The 14201-nt window shown below is 38.9% G+C and overlaps 1 protein-coding gene across 2 annotated transcripts in view; it reads right to left on the reverse strand.

Moving 5' to 3' along the window:
• Positions 1–474: 474 nt before the first annotated feature.
• Positions 475–14201, reverse strand: part of map3k5 (mitogen-activated protein kinase kinase kinase 5) — a 53424-nt gene continuing 39697 nt past the window's right edge. Inside the window, exons 19-30 of one of the 2 annotated variants that reach the window (XM_079584564.1) lie at positions 13922–14079; positions 13347–13527; positions 12644–12661; positions 7324–7501; positions 7049–7217; positions 5749–5934; positions 5425–5530; positions 4298–4538; positions 4057–4169; positions 2184–2293; positions 1993–2069; positions 475–1491 (exon numbers count right to left, since the gene is read on the reverse strand). In XM_079584564.1, coding sequence (XP_079440690.1) covers positions 1431–1491; positions 1993–2069; positions 2184–2293; positions 4057–4169; positions 4298–4538; positions 5425–5530; positions 5749–5934; positions 7049–7217; positions 7324–7501; positions 12644–12661; positions 13347–13527; positions 13922–14079 — 1598 coding nt within the window. In that variant the 3' untranslated portion in view covers positions 475–1430. The remainder of the gene's footprint in view (positions 1492–1992; positions 2070–2183; positions 2294–4056; positions 4170–4297; positions 4539–5424; positions 5531–5748; positions 5935–7048; positions 7218–7323; positions 7502–12643; positions 12662–13346; positions 13528–13921; positions 14080–14201) is intronic. The other variant, XR_013794443.1, reaches the window with a different exon arrangement.

Consider the following 14201-nt stretch of genomic DNA (forward strand, 5'->3'; position numbering starts at 1 on the left):
AAATACTTTAAAAACTACTGTGTACATTTAAATAATTTGGTGTTAATATGCACCATTAAGGATGTCATCCATCTGTCATCAAAAAGGCCCCCCAAGATCTGTAAAGACTAATGACTTTCATTGGGTGATAATGGAATAGTTAACCCAAAAATGAAAAGTCTGGTATTGTTACTCACCCCCGTGTCATTACAAAACTATATGTATTAATTTCTTCTGTGAAACACATTTTTTGTCTACAATGAGAGTCAATGGGGTCCTATGTTTTTTTTGAACCCCATTGTTCTTTAAAATGTCTTTAGTGTTCCACAGAAGGAAACGGGGGAGTGCGGGGCAATTAGTAATAAGCATGAATTCCTAGCAAATAATAGGTAGTTTCTTACGATAACATATCTACACAGTAGTACAAGGTAATCAGAAATGTAATAACACTTATGTTTTAACTGTAGTACTAGCTGGAATTATGACACATTTTTTTCCAAACTTTTTATGTAATCCAAAAGAGAAATTCCAATTTGCACAAAATGAAACCGTTAGAATGCAAACACTGATCATGCAAACATTTACCACAGATATCAAACGTATTCATTACATGATTGTCACATCACATACTAGGTGTGTGTGTGTGTGTGTGTGTGTGTGTGTGTGTGTGTGTTTAGATGTGTATCATTAGATACACATCATTTATGTTATGTTTTAAGTACAAACTATTAGGGCCATGGGTTACACTTGGTAATGTGTGGTAATTACACAGAATTTAAAACTTGAGTAGCTGGAGATTTGTGCTGAATAAATAGACTTAAGTACACATTTGTGATATATTCTCTGTGCTTCTGGATATAGTTTACATATAATCTCAGGAATGTAGCTCTAAAAGGAGTTTATATACAATTTCAGAGGTGGTTTATTCATGCGTCACCCCAAATACGTGGAAACACAAATCAATTTGATTGGTTATTGTGTATCTTCATACCTGTAATTTAGAATATATGCAAATATAACTAGCTTTGATAAAATAAAAGGTATATTAGCAAATTACTTGACAAAACACCTTATTAATGATACATGTAAAAATATATAAAACGCAGACTTTTCAGTGTAGTTTCAGTGTCTTTTCTGAAAGGAAACAAGATTTGGACTGGAAAAAGTTCTCAGGCAGGTCAAGACATGTTTCTGTAACCAAATCTAAAAAAATAAAAACAAGTTTCCTGTATAAAGATGCCGTAACAGTGTTCACGTATCAAATGTGTGGGCCTTTAACAGTTCATTAACAGTCACATGTAAAACTGCAATTTCACAGACAAATATAAAAGTTAAAACATTTACATGTGATATGGATAATCACATAAGACTTGAATTGATCCCACTATATATTTGGTTATGGTTTAACACCTGAACAGAGTCTGGATGGCACGTATACGTGGCTATGGTCCTCAGCCTGGCTTTTTTCTGTGCTCTGAGATGACGCTCCAGAGTTTACATAGGACTCCACCTCTAGAAACACAAGACAAGAAATAACTGAATCATTCACTACTTGTTACCAATACACATAACAGTTTAATGTAATGTTAATCCATAAAGCTAAGCGGTTTCTTAAGTTTGATCATTAATCTGCTATGTCGTGTTTATGACATATTTATGTTGTCTTTGTAATGTCAAGTTGTAAGACACGGACAGGTTATGATGTATTGGTTTATGTCAAGTTGCCATGACAAAGACATCTCAAACAATGTCATATTTGCATTAAAAATGTCATAATTGAGCGAATGACACTTAATGACAGTCATAAACATGCATAAAACCTCCTTCATATTCATGACAATGTGTCATGTTGTGATTATGAAGGTGTCATGTCAGTCTTATGCACACCCATTCAAGTAAAGTGTTACCCAATTTGGCAACGTTAAATATAACCTATGCATGTTAATGTCTGTTTTTTTTTTTTTTTTATAAAAAACTGAATATATTACAGAATATTAGAATTGTTCACCGTACCGTAATCTCAAAGTCTTCAAGTCGTCTCTAGTGACATAATGAAGGATGTCATCAAGACTGTAATCTTCGGCTATAATCTATGATATGGACAGAAAATTATCCATTATCTGTTGATTTCAGACAATATTATTAAGGACCAGATGTATTTAAAATATTCGGAGACCAAAGTGAATAGATTTTCTGTATATTACTCTCTCTATGGAGTCTGCATCAGCCCCGTGGAGTTTCAGCCATTCCAGAAGTTCCTGCTGTCCGTCTCCTTCAAATGAACTATTTGTGTTCATGAGGTGCACAGGAACATCTGCCATAAACGCATGATAAAACACAGGGTTGGACTGAGGTGTTCTATTATAAAAGGTCAATACTGATGATAATAATAATGATATATCACAACATAGTGATTTAATACATAGCAAAAGACTACCAAAGCAGCATGTTGAAATCAATATTCAAATAAAGACAAAGACATGTCACTAAATGGCAAAGTCAGAACCACACTGAATAGTCCAGTAAGAAAATGTAACTTTGCAAGACTCTAAAAGAAATACAGTGGCCTAAAAAGTATTTGTACAAAGTATTTTTTCTCGTATAGTTTTACTAATGACTTTTAAGCAGCTGGATTTTTAGTGGAAGTCTCATGTCTGTGATAGTGACCAATGAGCTGAACTGACAATCCAACATCCTACTCACAATTTCCAGCAATTTCCTCAGAAAATGTAACTTAATAAAACTAAATTACTTAAGACAGATGTTTGTTGAATTCTTTTTCTCACGAAAGCTGTGCATGGATATATGCTTTCTACAGCAAAGTGATTTTAGACTGTCCATGGCCAACTGTTTTTCATGTTGACGCTCACATAAGCAGCTGTCATTTACATTCATACAAACAACTCAAATTATTTTGTTCGAGCACATGTTTTTTATGTCACAAACTCAAATGATGGTGTGCTACTATAAATGCTTACAGTGCAAATATGCACACAAATGTTAAGGCATCAATGAAACATGATCATCCGAAGCATGCAGTCTTTTAAAGGAGTTATGCACTGAATAGATTGTAGTTTATAGTAATTCCAGGTATACAGTGAAGCGAAATGTCATTTCACTAGGTGTGCAGCGCATAATAAGGACACAAGGTGAGGAAAACAACATACTTGAAGTTACGTAGCAATAACAAAAAAAAATAACAAAAGACAATGGGGACTGGGGGTCAGGGAAACATTAGAAACAACAGTATTAATAATAAATATAGCTGCAAGCAGCAATTATCTTGATTTTCATACTACGATTTTGGTGAAAATCAGACAAACGGTCTAGGAGAAGTAGGTATTAAAGGAAAATGGCGGACAGGAAGTTTGGCTGACTATGGCAAAATTGGTATCTATGTCTATGGCAGAACATATTTACATATTTATCTAACCGTCACTCTCAGTAATGTGGGTGGCGTCGGATGTTCGCTTACAGTATATCTCTGCTCACGCATTTCAAACTTTGTTTTACCCGTAAACGAAGAACGTGTATGTATACTTCGCCATGAGTATATCGGGACCTTTACCAGACAGTGACACGTGAAGTTAATATGCTCTCAGAGACAGGTTGTTGTTCTCACACCAGTCCAAAAGACCACCTCCTCCCAGTATAATGACTCATCACTTGCTGATGTGGTTTGCACTGTTTATGGCAGTACAGTCATGAGTCATCAGGGTGAACAACAGTGGGATGAACATGAAGTCTTTTGGGACTCTGGTGCTCAGTTTGACGGTGCCGAACCATCCAGACAGCCTGAGGCTGAAACTGAGTTTCTATTCTTTCAAATATATTATGTCTCAGCGCATACATAACCTCAGTTTCAGAGAACACTGGGGGAATTTAAGCAGCAGTGGGACAAAAAGGTTAAAAGACAGATTGTCGGTCAACTGATATTTAACCACCTCAGTACTTGCAGGCATTTTCATTGCAGTCTGTACTAGCTCTGAATAGTGTGTGTGTCTGTGTGTGTGTGTGTGTGTGTGTGTGTGTGTGTGTGTGTGTGTGTGTGTGTGTGTGTGTACAAATCAGACTCACCGACGGGCCCGGATCGACACTTTAATCGTTTGATCTCTTGTTCTCTCTCCTCCAGGACTTGCTGTAGGATGGCCTGATATTCTTTCTCTTTCTCTATTAATTCCTCCAACAACCTAGAGCACACAAACACATTCATGTCTAAGTCTAAAACTAGACGAAGAATTGTCCAGTGTGGTATGACAAAATAATCGGACTTCCCATCACTAATATTAATGCTGAAGATAAATAAAAAAACATTTACCTCTTGGTTTCTAGCTTCATGCGCCCCAGCTCCATGCTGATAGACCGCTGAGCGATCTGAGACTCATGGGAAACTGTTGAACTGAGCGTGCTGACTCCAGACGTGGCCACGGTGTCGTCATGATAAACGACAGGTGCTGCTATGCTAGGGACAGCGTTTCCCTGAGGAACCGTGTCATCATCAATGTCCTCTTGCTCAGCGGGGTCACTCTCAGACGCCAACGTGAAGTGTGGCCGCAGTTCTGAGAGTGAACAAACAACAAACACTGCATCAAATCAACTGTTCCTGGAGCCTCCCCAGCACCGCACACCTAGGATATCTCAATCACTGGAAACACGCAGCTCAGGCCATGGAGCACGAATCAGTAGATGTTTTACTCAGCTGGGGTAAATAAGGGGGACATCCAAAATGTGCAGAGCTGAGGGCTCTGGAAACTGTGTGGCTATGTTCACACTGTCAGTCCAAATCCGATCGGAATCTGATCTAAATTACGGACGGTCCACACTGCGTATCTGAACTATTCAGATCTGATTTGTGTGTACCAGGGGCTTTTTAGGCTACGTTCACACTGTCAGTCAAAATCCAATTATTTGTGTATCCGATTGGAATCTGATCTAAAATTATGGATGTCCACACTGTGTTTCGCAACTGTTCAGATCTGATTTGTGTCCATGCCAATCTTTAGTTTTCTGGAATATGTGCATTGGTTTCTATAGCAATGATGTGTTGGTAGGAATACGCCTAAACCAACAACAGCAGCAACATGGAGGGGTTTACAATACAGATGTTGTTTTCTTTACAACATGATAATGTGTATCCGCCGCTCTGGTCTACTGAATCTCCTGAGTCAGCAGCAGAACCGGAGGAGGCTGGTGTGAGCGCTTTATTCTGTGCTGTCGTCTCCGCCGCTCTCAAAACATGCCGCCGCCAATCTGTTATATTGCCATTTTCTGCTCGATCTGCACTTTGCAACACACTTCAGATTCTCACAGATCAGATTAAAATCGGATATGAACACAAATCTGATTTGGACTGACGGTCTGAACGCAGATTATGAAATCCCCTGCATTAAATGACCAACAGCCAAGAAAATATAATTTATATAAAATAAACTCTTTGCTGTTTACCAGGTACCAATATGACGATGGCAGTCTGTACAGCCTTTCGAATGATGTTATCCAGGGCAAACATCCAGTGCGGCTTTATGTTGTGGTTCCGCAGGACTTTATTTACCTGCAGAAACATTATACCATAACTATTTACTTTACTATTAACTTTTAAGAAAAAGTCACAAAAGTTTGACAATGAGGGAAAAAAATTAATAAATCAGCATTTGCTTTTCAAGTCAACATCAAATGGCATTCGCAACTCATTTAAATTTTGTAATGTGACCATTTCAGATGAAACAAGATATTCAATAAGAAAAAAGACGGCTTTGGCAAAACGCTCACCGCATCCTGGAAGCTGAAGAGCGCCACCTGCAGTTGGCTGATTGCTGTGCTGTCAAAGTCGAGCTCCAGTTTGAGCTGAGAGAGGATGCTGGCAATTGTCTTTCTGTTCGCCATCCTCACAAACTCTCCCAGACTTGCCACCAGCATGGAGATATGCTGATGCTTCAGTTTGGTCTCCTCAGACCCCTGTATTGAGGCAGAAAGGGGACACAAATCACACTCACAAAAAGGGACATAAAATCAACTGCTAAATGACAAACAACCAACAGACTTTGTAGGACTGCATGAATACAACCTTACTAGAGATTTTTTGTTGTTGTTGTTTTCTCTGATGTGAAGGAAATTTTAACCACAACATATCATAATTGACCGCTCGCAAAGACCTGCCTCCCTTAGTTTCTGTCGCTATGCCCGACAAGCTACGCCACTCTCATGCCACACCATGTTCTCACGCAGTGAGAAATACATCGCGGAGCAGAGAGGACACTGACAACAAGCTGACAGTACAGGACAGACCAGGTTACTTTTTGGTTACTTTTGATATTAAACATATTAAACAAAGTCTCACCTTTCAAATTTGGTCATTTTTAAAAAGAAATTGAAACAATAAATACTGTTTTGTGGCTCTTTAATGTGTCTGTCAGATCGCTGTAGAGCATCAGTTAAAGCTCCTTGTGAACCGATCATCTCTTCCTTCTAGTTAATTTATAGCATCAAATAAACATGAAACAACAACAACTCAACCTGTAAGAAGTCGAAAGGACATAAGTACTCGTTCATTCAATTTTCGACCTATAACCCATGTTGAACTTGCAAAACCTACAATCAAATCTGAGATTTCTCAACGGCAATCGGCTGAAAGGGACAAATTTAGCCGTCTAGCCCCATAGACTCCCATTCATTTTGCACTCTGGCGATCGCCCCCAGTGGAACTCTGGTGGAACTACAACCAAAATTCGGTACAATAGGACTTAATAGGGAGTGGGCAGGCTCTCCGTAGACGGGCTCTGAGTGCGCCATTGACAGTAGGGGCGGGGCCAGAAGCTCAGGGGCTCCAGTGCGTCAGAGCCACCGTTTTAACCCCGCCCCAAAAAATCCTGAACACAGCAACGGTGAAATACGGTAAATGTTTAACGGTCTAACTCCACAATTCAGTATTTCACAGTTCACAGTCTTTGTAATGTGTTTTAGCAATACATTTCTAACATTTATAATGTGTTTAGGTTTGCTTTATTGCCAATCACACAAGCGTATGAGAGTAACAAGACACACAACACAAGCGCACTGTGTCCGGGTTCACCTGTGTCAGCGCCTCTAGCAGGTGAAGCACTATTTTCTCTCTGTCCTCAGTCAGGATTCGGTGAAGAGTCGCTCTCCTTTCACTGTCTTTCCTCAGCATGAAGAAACCAGACTCTTTCTCTTCTGGAGAAGGTGGAGCACTGTGGTCCTCGAAGTTCTCCACAGGAATACTGGAGTAGATTTACAGATTTACTAAAAGCAGATCCACTAAATGCAGAATTAATGGTACATCGTAACATAATAGGGTATATTAAGCTAGAATGAACCTCTGCTGACCTCAGGAAGAGTGAGCGGTGGCCTTTGACCTCTCTCTCGCTGTAGCACTTGGTGCTGGGTTTAAAGTTGAAGGGGTTTGTGCAGAGCTCATTGTCAGGTGAGACCGAGCCGTACTCGCTGCTGCTGCTCGTGTCCTCAACCACCACGGGAACGGGAAGAGATATGCTACGCAGATACTCTACAAGACATGAGCAGTCCCTTCACACACTCTTCTACAGCACTGTAATGCTGAACTATCCTCTTTAAAACGACCGATGAAAAAGTTCATTGATGAAGATTGAAGGATAACAAATTTTAAGAATCTATTTTGTTTTAGGTATAAATGATGATTATTGAGTTTCCAGCAGTAGATCCTGCACAACTTGTAAATTAGTCATTGAGACTTTCACCTTTTGTCTTTAATGGCTCTAGGATGGCCCATGGAACCGGAGTTCCTGGCAAGAATCAGCATGTGAATAGTTATGCTGATTCCTAGCTCAGACGTTGAAGAATCACGATGATTGGATTAGCAATACAATAGAGTGTTATATGCTGATTGGTTCTGGAGCAATCCAGATGCAATACAGGTTTTTCACTAGAGAGAATCAACTCCTCCCTGCTGTCGCTCCACCCCCAGAAGTCTCCACCTCTATGTAATCCCTCCCCCTTAGAAGATATATAACTTCAATGTATACTGTTTAGATTCAGACTGTTTGAAAGAATTGCAGCCACGCGCAATAAAGAAGAACTTCTGCTTGAACGTGATCCAAACGTCTCCTGGTATTTGCTTAGAAGAAGGAAAAGTTTCCTACAGTTTTGGTGCCTTGTGACCCGGATAGAGCTACTCACAAAGATCTGACTGAGTTCCAGCTTCCTCCAACCTGAATCCTCAACAAAAATCTCAACTGACTGAGTTCCAGACTGAATCTCAAACAAAGATCTTCTTTCCAGACTGCATCTTTTGGAATCCAGAGCAAAACTTCCAGCTGAACAAAGCAAGGTCTGGTGAGTGCGACTATCCAAAAGAACCTACAATACCAGAACAAAAGTGTGATCCTCTGCGCCGACAGAGAAGCGTTAAACAAACAGCTGCAAGTTTTGTTAACTAAGTTATCCTCTAAAGTTTTTCTTTTAGAGATGAAAGTTATCCTCTGTTCTTAGGCAGGGAAGTTTAGCATTACGCTAATATTTTGGGTATCCTCTGTTCTCAGGCAGGGAAGAATAGCATTACGTGCTAATATTTTGTTTTTGTTGGTATCCTCTGTTCTCAGGCAGGGAAGAATAGCATTACGTGCTAATATTTTGTTTTCCTCTACGTTTGCTAGAGACGATTCATTTCTTTTATTTTGGTTTATCCTCTGCTTTCTTGTTAGGCAGGGAAGATTAGCATTACGTGCTAGTTAGTTTGTTTATCCTCTGCTAGGCAGGGAAGATTTTAACAGATACATGTTAAGATTTGTGTGTATCCTCTTGCTAAAGAAGGCCTGTCTTTTGTAAGCTAGAGAAGATTAGCGTAATGTGCTAATAAGATTGTACCCTCTATTTGTAAGACAGTAGAGAGAAGTTTAGTGTTTGTTTGTGTGGTGACATAGAAATTCACAATGTTTAGGAAAAGTACTAGACTAACTACCCCTTTATGGACAGATAGTGAATTCAAGTCTTTGTTATCAGAGCACATGGACTCCATAGTGACTGAGACAGTTAGATTGGATTTGACAAAGAAATTTGGTGTTGACCCAGAAAAAGTATGGTCTATTGAAGATTGCAAGAAAGTGTTGGGTGCATGTATCAGGAAGAAAAATGTGAAAGGTATTATCTTATGTCACAGAGAGTTTAGCTTATCCATTGTACAAGAACAAGCTCGTTGTATTGATAAGTTAAAAGAACAGAACAAACAATTGCACACTCGAATGTCCTGTCTCACAGACAAGGTGGGCCAAAACAAGGCCTCAACCAAATGTGACTCAGAAGACCAACAGTCAGATGAAAGCGATCCTGATTCACAGTCTTTTGATAGAATAGAGGACAATGTCAATGCAGATGTAAATGCAGTTGAAGTGTGCGTAGCTAGACAAAAGCCTCAGGGAAAAGGTGTTGACACAGTTTCATGTGCAACCCCCATATTGCAGCCACAAGCAGTCAAAACATCTTTAGGTCCTAAAGATATTGAGAGAATTGCTGAAAGTTTGCCATCAGTGCAAACAAATTTTTCTGAATTTAGAAGGGCATTGATCAGCAAAATGCGTCTATATGACATGGTGGTAACAGAAGTCACACAGTTGATGTCACAAATTTTAACTGAATCTGAATTCAACAGTTTTGAATCTGCTGTTACTTCTGAACTGCTACATGCCAGTAAAGATGATTTGAGAGAAGGTGTCTTGAAAATTCTAAAGAACATTGTTGGACCACACATGGACTGGTCAAAGCTCACTAGTTGTTTACAGAAGAAGGATGAAACTGTTTGTGAGTACACAGAACGATTCTGTCAGACAGCTGCAGTGTACAGTGGAATTGCAGACACGCCAGAGAAGGTGTTAGGTGATAATGGCCCTTTGGTTCGCACATGGTTTCATTGTCTTTTGCCAGAACACAGAAATGCATTGCCTTACTTAGAATTAACATGGTCCAGTAGAACCCTGGAAGACAACCTGGACAGTTTAGTCACTTGGGAAAGAGACTCTGATGTCAGAGAGAGAGTAAGAATTGCAGCAGTTACTGTTAAGGTCAACTCAGAGAAGCCAAAGAAACGCAAAAGTCCTAGAGAAGCCAGTTGTTCTTACTGTGGCAAGCACAGACACTTTGGAAGAGAGTGTAGAAAAAACAAAAAGAATTTTAGAGACGTAACCAATATTGCTCAGCTTTTACTCAGTCTGTTTGCTACTCTGAAGCAGCCGCTCCCCTCGTCATTAAACTCGTGGGGCAACTTGTTGAGATGTTAGCCATTTGGGCTGTGAGTGCTTAATTTCCCCAGTAACTTACAACAAAGATGAAAGACTTGTTTTTGTTTAAAAGCACAAAAGGAAAGTGACTGTCTCAGTTTTCCTTTGGGGGACACTGATTAAGTAAACTCACAGCCTAAAATGTTATGTTACAGCACAGGCTTCATCAGTAATGGTGTTAGGTCAGACTGTAAATTTAAAAAGCCCTCATGCAGGTACTAATGAATCAAGCAAAATAAATTGGTTAACGACCCTCACAGCTCCGAATATGGTATTACAGCGTGCACCAGTTACGAACCCATCCTCATGTATGATGTCTGCAATGACTGAAGTTGTGTTAGAGGATGAAGGAGAAATGACTCACAATTGTGTTACGTTTACATACACACCTAAGAGGGAAGTAAAAGAAACTCCCATAGAAAATTTAGTTGTTTTGTTGATGGTTCAGCTCAAGAAACAAGCCGTTAGAACCTAAGTGGTACAGACCACATCGAGTGATGTTGATTACAGCAGCTACAGTGTTGTGTCAGGGAAGGAAAACTTGGATTCATGTGTCACAATGTAAATTTGTTCCTCCAGCTACAGGGACAGGATAGGACACACGGACCAGTGAGGAGCCCAGGGAAGAACCGAAAGCAATAGGCTTCGGGGGCCAAACCTGCGGTGAAGATTTCCCTTATAGGCCCTCCCCCTCCACTAGTCCATCATCACCTCACTGTTTCCTTTTAGGTGTCTCATTAATGAATAATTAGGGAAATAAGGAACAGCAAATAGCAGACTCAGTTTGAACAGAGGATAAAACCAGTCTTTACAACGAATACTGCTCTGTTGCCGTTTTCTCTTTTGTTTTCTTTCTTCTTCTGTGCAGATACCACTGGATGGCTGTCCTGAGACCGATATGCACAGACCTCCTCACCTGCGTATGAAGCCACAAAACGTCCAGAAAACGACTCGACCCACTGCTGAGCCAACTATCACGAAGAAAAATAAAAAAATACACAACGCAGAGAATCACATACGTTCCGTATGTCAACAGTGGAACCTTCAGTCATCCATCGAACATGATCAAGATTGTCACACTACTAACCATCATGGACATCGCGCAAAGTGTAGACTCCAGAAACAACATATTCTTAGAGCTAATGAATATGTCAAGAACGCCTTGTTTGCTGGAAAGAACGTTGCATGGCACATGCAACTTCAGCTTCTGCCACAAACAAAGAACATGGCTGCTTTCCAGGACTCACTTGTGCACAACCATGGTGGTGAAAGAACTTTAACAAAATCCAACAAGACATTCTTGATTTTTCAGCAAAATTACACCAGATGACTGGAAGTTTCACGAAACCTAATTGCATGTTTGTTTCTGTGTCCGCATGTAATTACAGAAGAACTACACAGAATAAGTTATACGTGCCTGTAATTTACACCAGTTACAAGAATGAACTTTTAAGTGTTTAAATTTGTATATTATGTGAGAGTTTTAAAGAACTCTCAAACGGGGGACTGAAGGATAACAAATTTTAAGAATCTATTTTGTTTTAGGTATAAATGATGATTATTGAGTTTCCAGCAGTAGATCCTGCACAACTTGTAAATTAGTCATTGAGACTTTCACCTTTTGTCTTTAATGGCTCTAGGATGGCCCATGGAACCGGAGTTCCTGGCAAGAATCAGCATGTGAATAGTTATGCTGATTCCTAGCTCAGACGTTGAAGAATCACGATGATTGGATTAGCAATACAATAGAGTGTTATATGCTGATTGGTTCTGGAGCAATCCAGATGCAATACAGGTTTTTCACTAGAGAGAATCAACTCCTCCCTGCTGTCGCTCCACCCCCAGAAGTCTCCACCTCTATGTAATCCCTCCCCCTTAGAAGATATATAACTTCAATGTATACTGTTTAGATTCAGACTGTTTGAAAGAATTGCAGCCACGCGCAATAAAGAAGAACTTCTGCTTGAACGTGATCCAAACGTCTCCTGGTATTTGTTTAGAAGAAGGAAAAGTTTCCTACAAGATGTTCATTTGACCTTGAATCTTTGTAGACCAGATCCTTGTATCCCTATGGACCGCTAGCTACATAAACCCAACTTTATGTCATATTTTGTATAAATAAATAAAATGCTGTTTTATGTAGGTAAATCATATACTGTAGATCTATATTTGACACATTTCAATTTAATGTATATTTTTTAAAATGTACCTTTTGGTAATGTAATTTTGTACATCGACTAAACTTATGTGAGAAAAAGAGTAAAATGAGCATGACTAAACATGAATATTGACTACATTTACAGCCAGATTATTATCATAAAAATAAGAAAAGAGAATTAATAAAACAACAAAATAAATGTACAATTGAACACTGGCTATATGCTTTAAAATGGACTCACCAGTTCCTGGTGTAAGAGCTGTATAAAAAAATAAATAAAATAAAAAAAGATGAGAAGTCAATTCACAATACAAGCAGCAAAGAGGAAAGCTTTTACCATTTTCAGGTTAGATAACGAACATTTTCCAAAATAAGCATAGGAAATTATCTAAAAAACTCAATGAGCTATTGTACTTCTTAATTTGCTTAATGTCTAAAAATTCCATTGAACTCTATTGGTAACAACAGAACTTGCGAACATAGATGGTTTTGGGAAACGCACCCCTGATTGGGTAACAGGGTTGAAGGAAACAAAAGTACGGTGTTATATATATATATATATATATATATATATATATATACACACACAATAAACTTGTCTAAATACTGTATCCCACTATTTAATTTTTTGAATCGATGGATACGATGGACACCATTTTAAAGGAGTGGGTGGGGAGGGGGTGATAAACACACATTTTGTATTACCGGTACTACTATTAGTTTAACTACTTCTATTGTTCTCATTTGTAAGTCGCTTTGGATAAAGTTTAAAATGTAAACACATTTTTTAAAGCATGTAAAAAAAAAAAAAAATCATGCCATGTTGTTTTTGTTAAATAATAGTTTAATCTAACACATTACAGTTTCATATTAGTCACCTAATTCATGGGATGTACCAATTGAATTTATTGCATGCTATAAGATGTAATGTCTATATAACACACCTGTGAAATTGTTGGTCTTCGCTCGTTTTTTGCGTGATGTAACAGTGAGGAATTCATGGGTGAGTAGATCGTTGGACGTGGCTCGGCTGTCGGGATCAGGCTCAAAACAGCGCAGGATAAATGCTTTGGCTTCAGAGGACATAGAGTCAGGAATCTCCGGATGGATTTTAAACATGCCGACCTACACAAACATACCAGCACAACCATAAAAAAGCATTTCCATAACTCTTTCCAATTTCAAACACACTTTTATGTTATTCGTACATTTCTCTAAGCCATTAGTAGTCAATTACAACGTTAAAATTACATAATCTAGATAGATTACATAATCTATGTAAAAATCTGTTTAGTTTTCTTCTCTACTGTTTTATATGGATATGAACCACTAATTACTGTAAAGCCAGTCCTGCAAATCAAATGCTTCTTTTGACGATTAAAAATGTTATTTTGTGAAATGGTAGATGTAGATGTAAATGTAGATTTTTCCTAGAAGTTTGAAAACCTTTTGTGTTAAATTTACTACACATTCAGGATAGTGAATGGATTACTTCAGGATAATTCGCACGTATGCTAACCTTGAACATTGCTGCTTGCGGTTCCCCCAGCTCATAGAAAGGTGGTTTCCCCGTGGCCATTTCTATAATGGTGCAGCCCAGGGACCAGATGTCTGCTGGTTTACCGTACCCACGTGGCCCTTTATCTATGATTTCAGGGGCCATATACTGTAACGTACCTGAAATATACAACCAGCACTGAAAATATGAGTAATAAGTAATAGTGACTGCTGAATATTCATAAGACACGAATCAAAATTCAATAGACCAAATCTGGCAACACATGAAATCGATGTGTCCT

The sequence above is a fragment of the Phoxinus phoxinus genome (genome assembly GCF_949152265.1).
Source record: "Phoxinus phoxinus genome assembly, chromosome: 16".
Taxonomy (NCBI): Eukaryota; Metazoa; Chordata; class Actinopteri; order Cypriniformes; family Leuciscidae; genus Phoxinus; species Phoxinus phoxinus.